This window comes from Haemorhous mexicanus, chromosome 10 (assembly GCF_027477595.1).
Source record: "Haemorhous mexicanus isolate bHaeMex1 chromosome 10, bHaeMex1.pri, whole genome shotgun sequence".
NCBI classification, from domain to species: domain Eukaryota; kingdom Metazoa; phylum Chordata; class Aves; order Passeriformes; family Fringillidae; genus Haemorhous; species Haemorhous mexicanus.
Window position 1 is genome coordinate 11,949,011 of NC_082350.1, and position 22,227 is coordinate 11,971,237.

The following is a 22,227-nucleotide window of genomic DNA, read 5'->3' on the forward strand; positions in this document are numbered from 1 at the left end:
GCATATTGTGTTTTAGAGAGGATTATCTTCTTTTGAATTTGCTTTACACTTGTATGGAACAAAAATGTGTCCTTCCAGTACTCAAATGTTATGTGACTTGTGAGCATATTATGCTATTTCTATTTTTCTGACACAAGAGAGCCCCTACAGTGATAACTCCTCCAGGGTTTATTGTCCCTAACAAGGTCTCTCTTAAACCTGCTGGCCTGCAGATTCTAACCTCAGAAACTGCCACTTCACTCCTAATTACAAATATGACAGATGCACTTAACACCATAAATATTTTAATGGATATTATTTAGTACCAAGTTCTCATAACATTTTAAGTGTTCTTGTGAAAAAGCATAATCTATCAGAGCTTGAGTGAGTTTTAGTGTAAGGAATTGGGTTTTTGCTTAACAACAAACTTTTTTTAATGCTTCTTTTGCCTTTCGATTTTCAGGAGAGTCTAGCACATAATTAGCACAACATCTGTAATTCTGCAAATTCCTCTATAAATTTATGTGGAGAAATTGCTCGATTTAAATATTACTTAAAAGTGGTCATAAATTTCAGACCAATTGATTTAAATGTTACTTTAAAACAAATCCACAGATAAGATTACAAATCTTAATGTGCCCTTGAGAGAAGTTGCAGCAATGGCTCTGCCTTCTTTTGAGAGCAGTTCATTATTTTGTCCTCCAAGTTGCATAGTAACTTCCTTGTTGGGTATAAGGGAGCTTTTTTTTAAAACTGATAGCACAGAAGGGTTTGCACTGAGGTTCAAGGGGATGTATCAATCTAAAGGTGAAGCCTGAAATACCTCTTAATGTTTTTTTAGTTATCTTAAAGGATACAAAACAAGAATTGGGTAAATAACAGCATTACATAAAACCTCGTTCATTTCACAGAGAAAGTAATTGACCCCAAAGCTAGAGTATAGTAAATTGCTTGTAGTTTTCAGTAGTAGTAATTGCCTCACCTAAAGCTGAGGCATTGCAGGTAAACAGTGAAAGAAAGATCATTGAGGCACTGTAGCAGTAAGGTTACAAATTGGACTGGAATGGCAGGCAAGAGTGATAACTGTCTGTTAAAGAAACCAGGTAAAGGAGCTGTTGGTCAATAATACTGGATGGGATTTGGCCTTAATTGTTTTATCTGCATGGGAAAAGTCAGGATGGTGTGTATGGTCTTTGCTTCAACCATGCTTAAAACGTCCCTTAATAACAGAATTTGGGGAGGGAAAAAAACAAAACCAACCTTTCAGCATTATTCTGAAGTTCTACACTGCTCTATAGATCTTGAACTTCAACATAGTTTGCAATGACAAGTGTCTGCTGGCTCACTCAAACAACTGTGGTCAGACATCTTAATCAGATTACAAATCTGAAATTTCCACACAGTGAAATGTGTCTGGAGTCCTGTTTCTCATGGGGGAGAAGGAAGGGATAGTAATCCAAATTTCTCCTTATTACTTCTCTTATTTAAGGCTTAGTTCTAATTTAATGGTAGGAATTATTGTATATACTCTCTTTCCTTTAGTAGTGTTAGGTCCCTGTTAGTAGTTAGGTTCACATTTGGTAGTGGAATTAATGAAAGTGTATCAAGGATCTCTTTTGATAAAACTTATAGTTCTCTGAGGTTGCTGGAGTTTTCGAGGATGTGTAGAGCTTTCTTCTGAACACAGCTGGCTGGTGTGCCAAGAGAGAGGATCCCTGTACTGCTAACCAGGTCAAGCTTTATCATCAGTCATACACATGAGCTCTCATTTGAGGTGTTCTTCAGGAAGTGCAGCCTAGAAGGGCCGAGAAAGAGCAATGCAGGTCAGTGCCTATGAACAGCTTACTGACTTGGCCATATGATCTTTTTGAAATAATGTGCACAGTCTCTAGGTAAAATAATACAGATGATGATTGATGTGGATGCTGCTAATGGCTTGACAAATACTTTGAAAATTACAGTCTGTCACCTGTGTTTTAGTGGATCCATGTGTTAGTCTATAAAGACTTGGGCTTCCTGCTGCAGTGTCCCACTGTCAAGCAGAATGCTGCAGTGGATCTCATGTTTCCAAATGCCCCAATGTTAAAGTAGGTCAGAAATTGCATAAGATGCCATTACTGGAAACTGCTGTAGGCTGACTTGCATATGAAAACTCAGCAGTGCAACTGGCAAATGCACTCTGACAAAGAGAAATGCAGCCATGGCTTAAAACATGACAAGAGAGCTCTCTGAAATCTCCCTAGGATATGAATGGCTGTTGGAATTGTGAGATGTCTTTGCCCCTTCAGTTCATGTTCCTGCTATCTGCTGAGCCAGAGCTGCCTGCCTGGCTTGTCAGGGGGGCTCACATTGTTCTTATCTGCAGGGAACTAAGGCACATGGCTCCTTAACTCCTTCTGCACCGCACAAAATGCATTCTGTGTTCCCCTGCTGGCCGAGCTCCTTGAGAGCAAACCCAGCACACAGTACACTGCCACTCCTGTAAAGGCAAGAATCGAGCAGCTCTTCCACTGACTGACTGGTTGCTGGTGATCAGTAAGGGCCACTGGAGTGTGGGGCTAAGTGCACAAGTCTCTGCAGTTTCTCCTGTTCAGTTTAACACCACCAAGCCCAGGGAACACTGAGCAGAGTACAGCATGTGCATTTTCCCTCTTCCATAGCAGTCTCAGAGCTTTAGCACATTCCTGGGTATCCAGTTCATGCAGTATTTTACCCCCTATATATAGTTACAAAAGCATGCCAATGGAGAAGGTAAAAATAATTCTGGAAGTACCTTAGTGACTCCTCAGGGTGCCTGCTTGTTCTGCTGTGTGAGCATCCTGTGCCCATGAAACCAGACCCACTTGGTTAGGAATGTCTGTTGGCCCACTTTTTTTCCATGCCCTTGGACTTCACTACATTTTACTTTCAGGTTTTTTATCTTTTAAGAATTTGAACACTGGAAAGGACAGTCTTCTGTTTTATTGGTTTGTGTGTTTTTTTGCTACTGATATTTTCATATAAACTCTAACACAAGTTTAACCAGTTGAATAGAAACAAGAGAACTCGCAGTTGGGGGGGTTATATCTATTAATAATCAAGAGTGGGGTATATTTGGCTGCAATTATATTTTAAAATTATTATTATATTTTTAAATTATCTTTTAGTTCAGTGTATTTTTAACTCTGAATGGTTCATTAGTTAGAAAATGTACTGCTTGGTGATACATTTTACAAAGATTTGAAATATGGGCACTCCTCCCTGAAATGAAAAAAATCCTATCTGGATTCTTTCTTCCCCACGCTCATTATTAGATGAAAATCATTTCAATATTCTATTTTGACTTTAGATGGTGCAAGATTATATTCAGAAATTCAAGCCTCTACTGTTAGGTTGTTTACATGGTTTTCTGGCCTTTCTAACTTTGTGCAACCACTCTTTGCAGCTATATATTTTTGCAGTAAGGCATCCCAGGGGTCTGTGCGAAGTTTTAATGTCAAGCAGAACTAACATGTAAACTACACGTGACATACTCGACATATTTCACCTCAGAAAGTTACAGTATGCTTAGACGGGATGAAATACGAAAGAAATAGACTTAACACAATAAGTCTCCTCCCTGAAATGAATGAATTTGCAGTTATTTCTGAAAAATCGTCACCATCCAAGACTGCTTTGTTTCCTGGAATTGTTGCATCTCTGGTGGTATATGTGCCCATTTGTCATCATGCCAATCACCCATTTCCTACAGATAAATAGATGGGTCAATACCAACCATCTCAGGAACACACACTCAGTTGTACAGTTAGATGTGCTGGAAGGGTCTGCAGTTAATGTACAAACCTCAGCAGGTCTCTGCCAATCCAAAAGCTTCTGCTCCTCCTTTTGCTGCTTGAGGGCCAACAAATAGTTGTCTGATAAATGCTCTGATACAGTTGACTCAGTCATTTGGCAGCGCCCTCTAGACAGAGCAGCCCTATCCCATCCAATCTTAATTCAATAGAATTAATGCATTGCCTGATGACAGAAAACGGTAGGTAGAAGCTTGGCAGAACATTAAGTAAAAGTTTTTCAGCCTAGATAGAATGTTTAGAACTTGGCTTTAGTCATGCTAATGAGATGATGAGAAAATATCAAAAGGTGAGAAGGTTTCAAAGTAATAACAATAAAAACCTGGGCTTTCACCAGACTTTCATCAGCCTGGCCATCCCGATTGCAAAGAGCCAGCAGCTGTGTTAACCTACATCCTACTAGCAACACTTACAGCAGCTTTTTCTACAACTTGGTTAATTTAGTATTAATTATACATGCTTATGGTAATGTGTTAGTGTTATCTTAGTGTTAAGATGCTAATTCCAAACTCTCCAGAAATCAGGAATATTTATAAACAGGTGGGTTTAGCAGCGGTGTTCCCGCAGGTTCCCAGCGCCCCGGGCCCGCGGAGGAGCGCGGGGCGCTGCGTTCCCGGAGCGCGCGCGGGCCGTTACCGTGAGGGCAGGGCGCGAGAGCGGGCCCCTCCGGGCACGGAGCGGCGGGCGGGCAGCGCAGGAACCGCGGGCCCCTCAGGGCACGGAGCGGCGGGCGGGCAGCGCAGGAACCGCGGGCCCCTCCGGGCACGGAGCGGCGGGCGGGCAGCGCAGCTACCGCGGGCCCCTCCGGGCACGGAGCGGCGGGCGGGCAGCGCAGGTACCGCGGGCCCCTCCGGGCACGGAGCGGCGGGCGGGCAGCGCAGGAACCGCGGGCCCCTCCGGGCACGGAGCGGCGGGCGGGCAGCGCAGGGCCAGGGCAGGGGCAGCCGGCCGCACTGGGCCGGCGGCGGAGCGGGTGCGGTGCCCGGCGGTACCGGAGCCAAAGGCCGCCGGCCCGCCTGGGCTTGGCCCCGCGGGTGCTGGGGCGAGTCCCGGCCCGACGTGCCCCTGCAGCAGGGGAGGGGAAGGCGCTGGGTGCGGGGTCCCGCTCCGGAGCGCGTGCGGAAGCTGCGCGGGGCGGTGGCGGGGCGAGAGGGAGGCGACTGTGCAGGACAGTGAGTGCGGAAAGCGGCGCCGGCTGAGCCTTCGCAGAGCGGGCCCGGAGCGCAGTGCCCCCAGCAATGCAACACACAGGGGCAGACGTGCGAACTCGGTAAATACGGGCCGGGTCCTCAAGACAGGGATGCTGTTTCTTGGAAAGGTGTCCTGGTCGAAGTTGTCATCCCAAAACAGTAGATTTAAAGCACAAGAACTGCCTCTTAACAAAACACGCAAATACCTCTTTTTCTGATGCTTAACTAAGGTGTGGCCTTAAAGCATGCTGGCAATTGTGGAAGCTCCGCGGGTTTCATTTTTACCCCCCTTAAAAAATAACTCTTACCTTTACCGCGGAGCAGGGTGGGTGCGGTGTGGGCAGTCACCGCGGGCTGTCTGCGGTGCGCTCCCAGCCTGCCTTTCCTTGCAGGAACTTGTTCCCAGTCCTGTTACTGGGAGCTCTGCTTGCTGCTTTAATTTTACTCTGCAGAGCCAGAGACTTAAATTATACACAGGTCAATGCTAGGACATTTTCCTGGGGTTTACTCATTTGAAACGTTTTTTAACTTTTAAATGTGCCAAGAAACTTATGTCCGTCTGGTGCTTATTTATTAAAAATAACTCTTGCTCATGCCAGCAGCTGCTGTAAAAATACAGTTTGCTGCTTTTTACGTAATATGGCGTTAATTGTAATTTTTGTTATTTAATATTTGAAAAATAATGTTCAATTAATGGCGGCAGATTAATTGAATTAATATTTGTATGTAATATTGTCTTTGCTACATAACCTGGACTTCAATGTCAGGATGATGAAAACCTGAGTTAGCACAGGTCATTTGAACCAAGGGACTGGCTGTGTGGTTTCATGTTTTGTACAAGAAAAGTGCTTTGACAATTTGGCCATTTTGTAGCTCTGTTTGCAGCCTTATGCTGGAAGAACACAAAGCCTTTTGTTTGCTTATTTCTTCCTTTTGATGTCATCTCATTGTTGTAGGCTTTTCTATTGCTTCCTGTGCAGCTTTGCCTGGGACAGTGGTTTTCATTTTTTTAATGGGTCTGTGAGTTGAGTGGCCGGTGAGAGATTGCTGAAATGTTACAAAACGTAGCCTGCAATGAGTTGTCCAGGGGGCAGCTGTAAGAACTAGTGGGTAGTAGTGCCTTCAACAATTTAGGACTTGATTTAACCTTTGTGACAGATGGGAAGTTCTGTGACATATATAGGAACAGATTCTTCTATTTTGTTACCCCTGAACTGTGGTTCAGCAAGAAATCCCAGTGACATTAGGTTTTTCAGCCTTCTGAACGATCTCCAGTGCAAGGAGCAGAACAGGAATTCAGTATTGTGTGGGACCCCCAGAGCAGACGGGTCCCTCCCCCGGCAGGCGAAGGACGGGCAGTGCAGCACAGCTGAGCCTCTTCAGGAGCTACCAACCTACACGGATCACACGGCTCAGGGCAGCACTCGTGACACGGCGCTTGGACAATGAAGTATTGTTCACATTTATCTCCTATCCTACACTTGGGGTTGAGACAGAGTTTAATGAATAATAAACCTACACAAATTCGGGGGTTTTCTAGTTTTCCTGAATGTTTCCAGATATTTTTGCTTTCTAACAGAATGTGTGGAATTCAACAAGATACAGTTTTAAATACTGTTATTTTTAACAAGTACAATATTTGTTGTTGTCTTAATGTTTCCATTATTAGCACAGAGCACCTTAATCCTGCAGCAGTTACCATTGATTCCTTATTTTAGGAAACATACAGATTTACTTAGGTGAAGAAAAACACAAACTAGTTTATATGATGGTATCTGGTTGGACAGAGAAACTCTAACAAAAAGTATTTGTAATTTCAGAGAACACTATCTGCAGACTTCTTAGAGATCCATGCTGAGTACTTCTTAGAAAAGATGAAATGGGCTTTTATGCTCTCACATCTCCTCAGTTGCTTTGTTGGGTTCTTGGGGAGGAGATCCCCAGCTGAAAACGTAGCACAAAGAGCTAAGGATTCTTTAGAGGAGAGTATTTATTCTAACCAGGTTCACCATCAGCTTAATGTTTCAGAGTCATTCTGATAGCAACCTATGGAGCACTGACACAAAAGAAGGTAAGGATTTTTACTTTTTTTTATAAGAAGCATAAATAAGCCCTGAGTATCTTTATTGCTGGTATAAAGACTATACCCTCTCATCTTCTCATTTCTGCAGTTGTGTTTCTTGCCCATAAAAAAGACTTTGCACGAGTGTTTAGGTGGTTATTTGCCAAATCTGTTAGCGAAAATGCTTTCCCAAATAGGCCATTGCATTTTAGATGAAAGGAGTTTGTGGTAGAGTTTCTATTTATTACTCAAGAATGAACTTACAGTTTTGCAAGTCTTCTGCTATTGTCTTTAACCTTTACTTTTAGCTGGTTTGAGATTAAAAATAGTGAGTTGTGGGTATTGTCTGCATGTGGAAAAAATCAAGCACTGTGACATTACTTGATGTTTTCATGTTTGGCAGAGTTGGAAAACCAACACAGGATGAAGAGGGACTGCATCTAATGCTGCCTAAATTCTTGTCATTTGGATTCTTGCTATCAAAATAGGATGGTGTTTGGAAGGATATATGTTCACAGTCTGTAGGTGTTTGAAGGGTGTTCAGCAGGATAGATCTATCATGACACTGGGGGAAAACACCCTGTTTCTGGGCCTTCTCTTAGCTATAGATCAGGTGTGTGTCTTGAATGGATAGGGACAACAATATCCCTAAACATTTTGTGAGTTATCAAAATGTAACCATTTCAGAAGTCCAGCACCTCTCCCTGGATAAGGACATAGGATGTTTCTCTGAAGGACCAGCCAAGGAGGATGCAGTTGCTAGACTGTGGTGTTTTCAATAACCAGAGGGTGCAATATTTCCCATGTAAAGCAGGGCAGTTCCTTGTTTTCCTAACGAGGTGCACAGACTGGCAGTGTTAACCTTGAGCAACCTTTTCTCTGCAGTGTTCTTCTCAAAGACAAGCTTGGTCCTGTTGTCTTGAAATTCTTTTATTCAGTTCTTCTACAGTTAAGGTTTACATTTCAGTTCACAGAAAACTGGTGGTTCTTTTCCAAAGCATACCCAGCTTTCACCTCAGCCAAACTCTGCTCCCCACCCCCATTTACAATGTACAATTCCCACTTGCAGCATTTTCAGTAAACATGGGATCAATTGAGTATACAGAAAAAACTTCTATAAAATTTCCATTAAAAAAATAACAAGTATTTATTTACAAAGTGTTTGCTACTACAAAGTAATATTTCCTATTGGTTCAAATATACTATTTGCTAATGCCAGTGTTCCTATTAGGAAAGTAAAACTTTGTATATGCACTTTTCTTTATATCTTTGTCAGTGTTTAAAGCACATAAAATACTACCACATTTTTTTTTCACTACTCCTAGCCACGTACAATGTGGTAGTGGAAATTAACACTATTTGTTCAGGACAAAAAATCAGCATAGCTTAATAGCAGACTTTCTGCAAAAATAAAACTTTAGTTCATAATTTATAGGTATTTGGAAAGAGAGAAATCTATGGAGAATTCAAAAATATGCAGCAAATGAAGATGAATGGGAAACTTGGGCTTTCCTGAAGATACAAGAGCTTAGCACAAGAAAAGGGAGAAAAGTTTCCACCAAAGTGTTTGTGTGACACTTTGTGCCAATACGCATCTTGGGAGAGCAAGATGAGTAGATTAAAAAAATTAATTAAACTTCAAATCCCATATAATTAGCATACTTGTAATTGGATTTGTCTCTTTTCACCCACCACGTTTATAAAACTCTGCTTTGAGTTCAGCATTGGAGGTTATTAAATAGCTTTCTCCATGACTGGCCTTGTTCTTAAAAAAAAGTTTAATTTAAAAGTTAATGGACTTTCAAGTGGTTTCTGCATTTTAAATATAAAAAGGAAGTGTCTCTGCAATTACTTCCATGTAGAATATAGTGGATATTAAAAAGTGCTACTGTAAGGGTGGGGAGGAAGGCCAGACCTGCCTTTTCTACCCCTTGCTGCATGTTGTAGCACCTTCAGAACATGGGCTGATGGCACATCAGCATTCAGAATTCAGCAACAATCCTCCTTGCCAAGGACTCATCCACTGCCAGATCATCCCCCACGTGCCAGCAAACAAGTCCTGCTGTAAAACACTGCCTGTGCCTGCTGGCCAGTTTCTCCTGATGCTGAGTGGGATATGCAAACACAAAGCTTGTGCCTTGGTGCAAGGGCATGGTTTGCAGTCAGGGCCTGAGAAACAAGGACAGGCTCACATCCTACTTCTTACAGGTTTGTTCAAAGTAGGATTCATTTTTTCTTACAGTAGGTAGGTCCAGGTGAGATACAGTGTCATAACATTTGCATATGCTTCTCTGAAGTATTTCTCATGTATTCAGCATGGCCTTTAGGACAAGGGAATGTTTCAGAAACTTGTATGATGAGTTGTGATTCAGCTGGTGTCTTCCTGGGGAAATTCTGGGAGATCTACTTAATCCCTGCATTAGTATGACCAAATTTACTAATTGTTAAATAGCAATTTAACAAACCCATCAAAAAGCCTGGATACTGGTTTTGTGGACTTTACCTTTTCTGATAATTTTAACTTTTGTGGCCATTCAGAATAGTTGTATGTGACCTGAAAATGTCAGCAGGAAGGGCTGTGGATATATGTGATGTTCTTCCCTCTCTGGCTACCTGGATCCTGTGGGTGGGCAGCATGGGCAGCACAGGAACCAGGCAGTGTGAGGGACAAGTGTTTCACTCACCATGGAGAGGAGAATGGGCTAAAGTCAACTCAATTTTTCTCGGAAAGTTTCTGCATAGATGAGTTTGATTTGCAGCTACAGCTGGGTTTAAATTTGACATTGTTGTATCCTGCTATCCTATGCTATCCTTATATCTAAAGTACCTAAGCCTGGAGAATGTTGAGTACTTAAGAATGACATTTAGAGAAATCAGATTTAAGTGACTGCACTTTTCTAGCCAATACAGAAGACTAAGAATCTTAGAGATGCAAGTTTGGGCTACTGGGAGGTTCCTGTGTCTGCTTGGAATTATCATGGCTCTGTTAAAGATACTGACCTGACCCAGGTCAGTCTGCTTTTCTTCTTAGAGAAATGCAAAAGTATTTATTTGCTCCATATTGGTCCTAAGTAGGAGCCTTTCCCTTGGGATTTGGATAGTGAAATCTCAGATGTTACTTCTGACCAATTTTGAGCAAGGATTTTTGGTGTTCTGCAGTTTAGGTGGATATCCTAAATGTTGGATTCTTCGGTACCGTTAAAAATATGGAAGCAGAAAAGAAAACATTTTGGTTTTGTCTGGTCTCTAGGTAGGCAGACAGGGCAGGTGTATTGAAGGAGAGTGACTATACAGCTGTGAGGAACAGCCCTTTCAGTTGTTACTGCCAGACTGCTGGAATGAGCATTCCCTCCCCTCCCTGTCAGTGCCAGCTGGGGAGGGATCCATGGATGCCACCTCAGGCACTCAGATTGAAGGAGCTGAGGGGCTCTTGCACACGCAGCTCAGCAGTGATTTGCAAGGACAATAATCCTTGGCAGGTGGAATGAACAAATGGGAGTAACATTGGTTATGAGTAGTTTTTGGCAATATACCTGGACTGGGGAGAGAGGAGTTACAGCCTCTTAAAAATACTCACCAGACAAAATTCCAACAGTTAAAGAGGAAAGAGATAATCTGATTTGGGAACTTTAAGTCTAAGGACTGAGTTTCATGACATTTTATGGTATCAGGATTGGGTTATGTGAACACCTGCAAGCAGAAAATTAAGTATTTAGAGCTCTCCGTGTGCTCAGGTAGGTGTGTGATGTCCACAACATCATTCGTGCATTGCTGGCAGACAGAGGCCAGAATTCAAGTGGCACATTTTAAAAAACAAACTTCCATAAACAGGTCCTTGGCTTCTCTCTCCCCTGTTCATGACTAATGCTGCAAGAGGCACCTGAGACACCTTCAGCCTCAGTGACCCAACTGCAGTAGAAGGATGTCACCTCAAAGTATGGCTATTACTAGAGTTTTTTAAATCACAAATTAAAAAAGCACACATAGTCTTTCCCCACATCTGGTTATTTAATATAATGGTGTTCCTGAGAGATTCCTGGAATGAAAAGGTATGAATGAGGTGGGTCAGGCAGAAGATAGCTTGCTTTGGTTTGTTTTCTCTACACCATACCCTATGGTGCTGGCTTTGATTTTAAATGAATCCAAACCCCAAACATCTTTAACTTGCTGAAGGGAAAGTTTTTACCATCAACTGCCTGGATTATTTTTAGCTGAAAAGGGCCAGTTAACTACAAAAATGAGTATTGCCCAGAGTTCAAGTGTGGTTAAGTTTCATCTATACTCTTGAATTAAAATGGTGGATTTGGTAAAAAAAATAAAAGCACTTGAATTTTTAAACCTTAACTGTGGAATTCTAAATTCAAGCATCATTTCATGTATGAACATGACGGCCTCATTTTTCTTTAAAAAAAAACAAAAGGATTAAAATTTGCCTATTAGGCCTTTTTACATAATGTTACTTCAGGCTGACAGCCCTTCTGTGGGAATTCTGTATCCTCAGCAATTTCTAGCTACTCAAAAGGATTTAGGGGTATTTGCAAGCTGTAGTTTAAAAATTAAAACCCCTTAACCAAAATGGAAACACGTACAGCAGGGCTTTTACTGGGTTTATGGTGTTAGTTTAAGTCATACCTTCAGGTGAACTGGTCTTATTTGCTAGATACACACACTTTCTGAGATTAGGTGGATTGTTGGCATTAATTCCAGTGTGGAAATGTAAAGACTGGTGCACTTTAATACAATTTTAAATGCCAAAATCCACAAACATTATGTTATATTTCCACATAATAGAAAAATGCTGTCTTCCACTCATAGTTTTTCACCTAGATAGTGGAGCTGACAAGCTTTTCTAAATCAAATTTAGATTTTTCAAGCACCACAAAGTTAGACCAGAAATAAAGTTGTTTAGTGCACAATAGCTATAAAGGCATTTACATACAGCATAATATTGCTTGCAGTCAAGTGCCTCCTGAATGTATAACCGAGAGAGTGTTCCAAGACACAGAAACATCACTTAAATTTATCTTAAATATAAGTTGCATGAAAATTTAAGTGTTAACTTTTTCTTATACGAAGTATGACCTAGTACCAGTTGCTGCTTGATTCCTGTCAGTGAATGTCAGGGGTATTGCATGAGACAGGAGATGATGATGGAACTGAATAGAAAATGGGAAAACCAGTCTTGGTCATCACCATTTTACTGTGGAAAGTGTTTGCTGGCTCTCAGCAGGAGGGAGGGCCTGTGTATGGAAGCAGCTGAGCCTAAGCACTGCCATGAGCTCAGTGAGAGCTCTGTGGTTTGTTAATATTCTCAAACCCCTTCTTACTCACAACTGCAGCAGCTGCCTTTGGTGAGGTCTTGCATTTACCTGTTTTGGTTTGTGGTTTTTGTGTCTTTTTAAAATATGGCAGTTAAGATCACCAGAAATGATTGAAAAAGTTTGCCTGAGATCATACACAGGTGATTGTGCTGGATCAGGCCCCAAATTCTCCTAGTTCTCAGACTTCAGTGTGACCACAAGACTGCAGTGCTTTAGTTGAGCTTCATCCTCAACTGGTACTTGGCACAAAGCCCAAGGAAAGAATTTACTTTTGAAGTCTCTTCTAAATGTTCTAACTTGTTTTGTCCTTTGTATTCAACTAGTCCAGGAAAAATAACTTTTGAAGGCTTGGTTCAACTGTCAAATAAATGTTATGCGTGCCCATATTTTTTATCTTTAAATTTGATAGTTTGATGTTTACCAGAAAGTGAGCAGCTGTGCAGGCTGCAGCTCTGAAGGGCACAGACATCAGTGGAGGAAAGGTGTCACTGAAAATCCTCCCCCTGTAAAGCAGACTGACTGCTAATAAAATACATTCCATTTCTGGGCCAGAAGCCTTTTATTGCCAGGTTCTTATAGTTCAAAGTGCTGCTCTTTAAGAACTGTTTAGTGTTTTGCTGTTTTTTCTTTTTATACCGATCTTGAGTGGAAAGTGTGAAAAAAGTGTAAAGTTAAATGTGTTCCTAATGTATTGTTGGGGAGAGGGTGGTGTAACTACCTTGGAAGATATTTCCCTCCCTCTTAAAGGATTCCTTAGGCTCATGCATATATAAGTTACCTTTGATCTGTCCTTTCCAATGAAAGCTTACTGACAGGGCAATTTTGAAGAAGCATTGGTTTTTTTAAGAATGAAAGTGATGATCTGTTTAAATGAAATGTCAATCATGAAGCTGACAATTCCATAGTAATATATGTGAAGTACCTGTTCCCTTCTCCCCCCATCTCAAAAGTGAGCCACTTGGCTCAATGCACTGACTCTCTCAGCAAGAATATTTTTTTGTATCTGTAAAGCTTTTCTGGTATGGAGGTAGTGTTACAGATTTGGTGGAAGTGAGGGGGTATAAAGCCCTCAGTCTGCTGTTGCCTCTGAGCCATGAGCACAGGATGGTCTGAACAGTCTTGCCCCAAGGGTGAGTACCATAGCAGGCATTTTAGTTTGTGCATTTGCTATTCATTTGGGTAAAACAGACAGCTCAGTCAAGAGCCATAGCTAGTACTGGTGCTGCCCTCAGGTACTCCTCAGGAGCAGGAGTTTGAACTATCTGTGAGAAGTTTCTATCTGGATGCTTCCGTTTGTAATGGAAACATGCGGGTGGGGCTTGTCTACACTTCACAGTTTTACCTGTCCTGTGAGCAGCCAGCTCTGGGCTAATTCCTGCACACGGCCTGGCAGCTCTTGAGCTGGAGCCTCATTTTCTCTCTGTAGCTCAGGCTTGGTGTTTTTGGATCTTGCTGGCCTGAGTGAGTGCAGGTTTGGCTGTAGAAGATGATGTGGACACAGCCCAGGCTGTGAGAGGATGCTGCCAGCAGCCCAGGGGTAGCTGCTGCCATTGCTCAGGTGAGCAGCAGCACAAGCTGCCTCATCCCCCAGGGCAGGAACAGAGCCAGGACAGCTGCCTCAGACAGCTGAGACACAGGGCAACCCCCTGCAGACAGTGGAAAAACTGGAAAGATTTACCTCCTGAAAAATAGTTAACTTAGAGCTAGGCTAAGTCCTGGTCACTGGAACACCATGGGAAGAGTACATTTACAGTGTATTTTGCATTGATATTCAAGATTTTGGTTTTTTTAAAGGTCTTTATGGTTGGATTTGATGTTAGCTATAGAAAACACAGCCTCCTGCAGCAAGTCTAAGTTTAACAGTTCACATGGGATATGTGTTGGGTAACTTGAGCCACAGACTATTTAACATGGTTTGATACAACTTTCAAAGGTGCATCAAGGTGAGTGCAACTGAAGTTGCTGATAAGAAAGTCTGTCAGAATCCAAGCTGACCAGAATGGAAAACATGAAATGATGTATTGTTGAATTTTTTTTTTTCCCCTAAGAACCTCAGCCTATGACTTTTAAAGTTATGTGACCTGCCAAACCCAAATTTGAAAGGACCGCCTTGAAAACACACTGCCTGAGATCCTTAACATGGTGGGAGGCCTTTTTTAAAAAAACAAGGCATGCTCTAATATCAAAGGGATTATATAAAGTTAGAACAATAAAGGAGAAGCTACACTGAATACGCTGTAATCTAGAAAATACAGTTTTTTTACTTATTTTCCTTGAAAAAAGCTGGTGCAGAGAATACTGGGTTTTTTCCTGACTGTTTAATAATGGCTAAGAATAATCACTTATAATAAATTAGGCCTGCAATATAAATGAACGTATGAACCTTTTATACTAATGCTTCTTGTTACTTTTAGAGTATCTAAAATGGATATAAACTATTTCAAGATTCATTTAATCACTTGCAATTTATATTACTTTAAGAATCTTCTATACAGCAAGTTGAACAGAAAAAAAGCAAACATTTTAACAGCCCCTTTTCCCTATAACCACTTTCATACAAGATAGTTTTAAATAATGATTTTAGCACATTGGTGTGTGCTGTGTGCTCTCTCCCCCTTTCTCTAAAGGCAGCACAGCCAAAAGACATTACAAGAGTCAGCTTTTACTGGCTGACTGTTTTCTTCTCCATCTGAAAAAGACAAGGGGAAGACAGAGAATTGAGTCCCAAAATGGAAAAGTTGATCTTAAGGTTTACTTTGCCCAATCTCCAGGGACTTTGTTCTTTTCCTCATTTATAGTTTATAAAACCCACTTTGCTCTGTATCTGCATGTCACTCTGTGTTCAGTTACACAATTCTTCAATTTCAGCTACGGATAAACTTGTTTTGAAGTTTCCATTTTGGTTCACCAAATGCAGTGCAAACCAAGGCAAGAAACCAGTAAAATCCAAACAGGAACTCCCCTTAAGAATATTTGAGCAGCATTTTGTATATTCCATTTTCCACTGTCCTCATTCTGGGGAGGAAGAATCCTCATCTTCATCCTCTTCATCTTCCTCGTTGAAGGAGCAGGGTGTCTCCCCCCGGGATGCTGCACTGCTGGACTGCTGACTGCTAGGGGCAAGCAGCTGCCCAGTTGCTAAGGCCACTTCAGCATCCAAACACAACCCTGGATTCTCACTAGCAAGACAACAGAAAGGGGCAAGTTTAGAGGGCTTCTCATGAGGTTTTAAGCTTTTTTCTTTTTGGCCTCAGTTTTTCCTTTAGTCAGAGAAATGCTACCAACAAGGAAGAATCCCAGAGTGTTACAGTAAACACAGCTATTAGTTAGGAGAGTTGATAAAACATTGGAAAATTGCATAAAAAAGAATATTGGGTGACTTCCTTTTTTTTCATAATCAACTAGTAGAATTGCTTAAGCTGAAGGAAAAAAAAAAAGGAAATCCATCACAGTTTCATTAATACACAGGAATGTTTGCAATATAAAATGAAGCTGTTAAATGCTATGAGAAAGAGCCTGCTCCAAAATAATAGTCCCTATAATAATCCCTATTTCCATTTTTTATGGTACAGGTAACCTCCAAGTAAAGTCTGGCTGCTGAGATGTATTTAAGGTTGGGGTTTTGTGCATGGTGGTTTTTTGTTTGGTTGTTGGTTTTTAATTTTAAATTCTCATTAAGTTGTGTGAACTAAACTTCTTTCATGAGAGCTGAAATAGCAGTGCATTTAAAGAGCAGGCATTCTTATGCATTCTTCAGAAATATTACCAGGCTTTTATCCACATGTAATTATCTATCTGTAGTCCATGCCCAGGCAGGAATTTAGGGTTAATCAGGAAAAGGGGCTTGAAAGTGATTCTATTCTTATGAAACATAGGTACAAAATAGCTGGTATGTTCAATGTTCAAAGCATGTTGATTTGACCTTTCAAACATAATTTTTCTTCAAGGAAGACAGAGACTTTTTCACTATCAAAATCAGCCATGATAATTTCTCAATTCCTGCATGCAAATGGTATGAAATAGCAAGGTTACTAAAGTACCACAAGCATATATAACTATTCTTGAATAAAAAATGATTTTATTTACCTTGATTTAGCATCATAAGTGCTTCCAGCTGCCTCGAAATGGGAAACTGCTTGTGCTGAACTTGAAATTAACCCTTGGTTTATCCATGAAAATCCCGCAGACATATCTAGAAGAAAGCATAACTATTTATGATAGTTACTTATGTTTTTTCTTTCTTTTACAATTTTAAACTTTGCATTCTCTTTGCAGTTAGGATCCCTTAATTTAGTTTAGAAGGTACCAGTAGCTTGAGTTTTATACTGTACATGTGTCCTGTTTAATCAAGATGAAATTATATCCTGTGCTTGTGGATTCGCTTAAGCCTTGCACTCAGCTTTTCCCTCTGTCTGAAGAAGATTCACCTGGCTGGTGACTGTATGCAATCACAGGTATCTGAAATGAGTTCTGGAGTCCTTCATGGAAACTTACTGCCACAGCCTGACCCTGTGAAATACCTGGACAGCTCCAAGTGCCTTGGCTGCTCCACTTGGTGAAGGTACGAAGGAATTGTATTTATTTGGGTTTGAGATAGTGCAGTAAAGCCACCCAGGCAGTCTCTGTGTTGCTGAGTGTTCTGGTGGCCAAAGGCAGTTTCAGCCTGGTGCTTTCATGGCTGGCTGTGGGGCAGCCTCCTCACCCACTCTGCCCGCAGCCAGAGCTGGTCAGCAGCTGTGGGCATGCACAGACCATGGCAAAGGGCTGGTGCCAAGAATGGAGGAGAGAGCCTGTTGTACACTCTACATGAGACATGAAAGGCACTCTCCTCCCTAGGGATAGGAAATGGGGGCGTTAGGACCATTAAAATGGTCTGGCAATAATGCCAAGTTTCTTCAGGTAGTTTGTTAAAAGCCCCCTGAGACACGTGAAGAGGTTACTTACAACGCCCACAATACTTGTTTTCAAATTTCCTAACAAGTTATGCCTGTCAGTTTTTTCCTGTTATGCACATTTCTGCCAAGAGAATCACCAAACCAAGTCTACTGACCGAATTACATTTATGGAATTTTTTTTTTTGTGTGTTTCTAATTTGTTTCTTAGATAAGGCATTTCTGTTCACCTGCCCAAATTCTATCTCCACACAAAGTTAACATCAAGACAAAGTTACCAAGACTGTCTAGTTTTTTCCCATGGTACTTGCATCTGGTTCCAGCTGGATGCATTGAATCAGAAGTTAGAGTTAACTTACTGTTAAATTCAATACCTAACCAAGCCTCTGTTTTAGACAGCACAGTTGCAGTAACTGGGACTGTACAACTTATAATTATCTAGAGTTGTTCTATAACAGCAGGTAAGAGAAATAACTGTGTTTGTTACATACACATTCTCATTTGTCCTGTGTCCTTGTCAAGCTTTGGTTCCTCTAGACTTGGCAGTGCTGCCTAGCACAGGGACTGTTTTATCCAGGTTGATGCAGCCATGTAAATTGGCTGACCATCCACAGGCTACCTTGATTTGTGCTGTGGAAAGCTGTTGCAGCAAGGTATTTAAATGTCATGATACAAAGCGAGGCTAGCAAGGGTGGTGTTGCTGGCAGCAATCCTTGGAACACAATAGCAGACATTGATAAATGGCAGTTTTAGGGTGATGTGTGAGGACAGAATAGATGAGAACAGTTAAATGTGGATGGAGCTTGATGTCTTTCATCAAGATTGCCCTAAATGCAGGTTTCATGTTACAGAGAACATGTTCTCACGGCTTCCTCCTGTCTGTGCAGGAGGAGGCTAAACCATTTGGAATGACTGCAGTGTATTTAGACTAATAGAGCTGTACCACACTGTTGTTCCCTGGTATTTTGAAGGAGTGTACCTGTGTGTACATGTTTAAAATTTCAGAAGAATAACAAGACACTGCTAGTAATCTTGTGGTTTATAAACATTTCTGGATAATAGCTCATTAGTTTTCTTTTTGAAGAACAAAGTAGAAGCATGGCAGAAAGGTGGTTCATAAAAGCATATCCCTGCCTTGAATTTTTATTGCCTTATATTTCTAAATATAATATATATTTCAATAATATATTTCAGTTTTCCAGTGGGCTCTGAGGAGCTAGGGATAAGAAGTTTGTGAAAGATGGGGAGTTGAAGCCATTTCCAGTATGGTAAAGTCTGTCAAAACAGAAGTGTGCCTACAATGAAAACACTTATTTCTTCTGGCAGTGTAGATCAATTGCTAACAGCTGCACTTAAAACCAGGAAAAGCAATTTGAATAAACCTTCCCAAGGTGGTGCAGTCCAATCAAGTAGTGGCATTGTTATATACTGTATCTTGTAGCAGATACACTTGGTAGAAATTTATACTTTATTTGAGAGGGCTCTAAAGCAATACCCTCAATAGCTTTAGCAGTTAATGTACAAATGTTGCATGGGAATGTTCTTGACATCTGAACAAACTTGCTCTGGCAGTGGGTGCTCTTCGCTCTTTAGCTCTTTAGTTCCATCTCCAGCCCATTTTCCAGTCATGGATAATTACACAGGTTAACAGCAGAGTGCTTCTTCACACAGGTTAAAAAACCAAGTCCTAAACTGCACCACTTTGCTTACTGCCTTAAGTGTGGGATACATAAGGTGAGATGTCTTATTTTTTCTAGTAGTCACAACTCAACCAGCAAAGGTGGGACTTGGTTTTGTGTTAAGTGCCAGTAGGAAGTGCACAGCCCAGAAAAGAGAGATGTTACTCTGGCTGCTGTTCTACGAGCTCATGCTTGTCCCAGGCAGTGGAGTATTTCTGCTCACCCAGCAACCTCACTCCCACCTTTCCACTTGAGCTGTTCTGGTTGGAGCCCTTTGCTACACAGTTCTACTTGTTTAATTGATGCAATCTCATCTGCCAGACAAAGCCTGCACTTTTGTACCAGGAACCAGCTCAGGGAGAGCACACGGGAAAGCACCTGGGTCAAAATGCAGAAATGGGCAGGAATGTATAATCAGGATTGTGCCCTTGGCATGTCCTCTTAAGCTGGTGCAAGTGTCATGTTTTATACATTGTCAGTTATGACAGTCAAGCAACAGAAAAGTGTGTTACAAAAATAATGTAAGATACACAGAATCTTTTTCTCTAGCAGGTCAATATGCCTTAGCTTCTGCTGATTTCAGTGGCAGTCGTACCTGGGGATCACACCAATGTAGTATTTAAAATGCATATTACAAAAATACATTTATTTACTAAAACATGGTGAAATGAGCAAACCTAGAAGATGCAACTTTTATGAAATTTGGGCACTTGAAGAATGGCCTAATTCACACAATCCTCTTCAAAAGAAAATCCACCAGTAAAGCTTTGATGTGCACATCATCTGTTCAACAGTTCCAAGCAATTTATGTGGCTGTTCATTGCAAATAGAAAGTTACTGCTTTTCAAAGCTGAGATGGTCCAACATTTTTCGTCAAGTTAATTTCTTTAGTTGAATTGGTTTACACTTAGGATTCTTCCAACTGCTTCTCTAGTCCTACTGGTAAGGATTATAGTACAAACTATTGTTAGTGTTTAGAAGTCAGGAATTATCTGAAAAATGTCCAGGCTAAGGTCAAACTAGCATTGTACAGGAAATAATTCACCTATTTGGACATATTAGAACAGAACTGGCTTCTGGAGCAGTTGTCCATAGAGTCAGCTACTGGGATCATAATGAATCTTGATTGCAATATATTTACTCAGTGAATAAATAAGAGACCTGGATCTGCCTTTCCTGTATAGTAGTAACTGAAGCCATTGTCCTTGGAAGAGCCATCATGACAATGTAGAAGTAACCATGAATTCTAGAAACCAGTGATGACCCTTCTATTTCCCTACTCTTGCTGTGCAAGAAAATGTCTAAAGGCTCCCAAGGTTAAAATGGGAAGATAAAAAAAATGTAATCAGGTAAATGCTGGCTTTTCAAATACTGTGCAAAACATTTAAATGTTTCCTTTATTGGTAACTTAATGCAATTAGAAACCACCACTATGCAATTCATTCTCTTAATTGTAGATTTGTGTAGCACAATTATGTAATAAGGAACAGATAGAATAAACATTTAAAATTAGTACTGGTATGTAAATTAAAGTACTTTTTTTTTAATATATATACTACTAGGAATACTTCTGAGCTAACTTTTACAGAGACTGAAACAGCTGAATGTAACCTATGTATGAAGAGTACATTACTTGCCTTAATGATTTTGAGTAAAAAATAAAATCAATGCATTTCCTATGATTAAAACTCTATACAGGTTCCAGGCTGCTGGTTTGCTACTAGGGAAGTACTCAGTAAACAGTGTCATGACACAGGGTTTTTTGCAAATGTAAGGAAACCCTGTTCTCTGGAGGTAAATTAATGCAGGCTTAAAATGAAAAAGAAATTTTAATTTGATCCTTGACACTTGGGAGCAATTAAGTAACTTCAACATTGCAAAACTATTAATAGACATGGGTTCAGCTCCCTTCCCCTTTTTTACACTGCTGATAAATCACATGCTGATACATAATGTTGAGTTGAATGAACCTGTGAGGAACACATCAAGATTTCTTTCAACTTCTCTTTTTGTTGTGAATGCCATTTTATAAAGACTTCAGGTGCAATTTCAAAACTGACCAAAAATAAAATAGGAAATCTTAGTTTTAAAACCCACAGGACAAGAGAACCCAGAAAATACAGATAATTGTTAATAAACATAAGCACATCTGATGTAGTTTGAAATGTTAAGCCATTTAAAGTGTACTACATTGATTGCATGTAACTGAATTCTCATTTCTGTATAGCAGTAGAGAAGTCAGGGCAAGAGCTATATTCCCTTTCCTCAAAAACAAAGGTCTGTACACATTAATTGGGTAAAACTTCCTTTACAGATAAAGTCCCTCCAGAAACTTGAGAAAATGCTGGGCTAAATTAAAGCTGTGGTGCAGCAAGAAGGACACACTGACAGTAACTATAGGAAGTGACAGCACATTGTGGCAGCTCTAGTCCAGTGCTGGACTGAAGGAGTTCCAGTATTGCACAGCCTGTTCAAACAGGGGAGGTAAAAGCCCCTGCCTGGGACACCTGTCCTGAAGTCTTTGGACTGCCTTCACTTAGAGAAGCTTAGTTCTCAGGTGGCACCTGCTAGCTCCTGAGGGATTACACCAGTTCAAGGTGCTCTTTTTCTTTCCTTTTCCTCAGCTTGGGAAGAGCCGCCTTCTTCCAGTTTGCTCCTCCATACACTCAGTGACTCAAAATTAATACTAACACATAAAAATTTGTTCTTGGTGTCAGCTTAGTTATTTAAGAAATAATTTCTTCATAATGCAGCTTGCACATCACACTGTTATAAATCTGTGTGCATTAAATCAACAGGACAACTAAGATAAACCTTCCAAAATTAACAGCAAAACAACTGGTTCATGTACCAACCCTCCTAAGTCCCACAAACACTGAAATTTACATATGTAAGTTAATATAATTAAATTTGCTTCAGTTAAGTAAGGTTATGGATTTGATCAGGAACAATATTTAACTTACCTGTGATGTAGCCTTCTAAAGCTTTTGGCACCAGTGATTTTGCAGTTCTCAGGTCCTCAGCTGAGCATTTGCCTGCTTCAAGCCCAAAGGACATTCCCATTCTCTTCAGCACCTCGCTGTCATCATGAATCTCAAAAGTATTATCGAAATTAAAGAGGTATTCAAATCTGCATGTAAAAAATTAAAAGTGAGATGGTTCTGAAAAGAGCACAGCTGTGCTCTTCTTGCCTATTCTTTCTCTGGTGGTTTTGGCATGTACTAAGGTAAGCATCTGGAGTCCTGGTTTTCTGTAAAGGGTCCTTAAGGAAAGA

The 22,227-nt window shown here is 40.8% G+C and overlaps 1 protein-coding gene across 4 annotated transcripts in view; it reads right to left on the bottom strand.

The window, feature by feature from the left end:
• Nucleotides 1-7,975: 7,975 nt before the first annotated feature.
• Nucleotides 7,976-22,227, bottom strand: part of TFDP2 (transcription factor Dp-2) — a 55,788-nt gene continuing 41,536 nt past the window's right edge. For all 4 annotated transcript variants that reach the window (XM_059855374.1, XM_059855376.1, XM_059855375.1 and 1 more), the window contains 3 exons: nt 21,917-22,083; nt 16,469-16,574; nt 7,976-15,561 (listed from right to left, as the gene is read on the bottom strand). In XM_059855374.1, the coding sequence (XP_059711357.1) occupies nt 15,393-15,561; nt 16,469-16,574; nt 21,917-22,083 (442 nt within the window). In that variant the 3' untranslated portion in view covers nt 7,976-15,392. The remainder of the gene's footprint in view (nt 15,562-16,468; nt 16,575-21,916; nt 22,084-22,227) is intronic.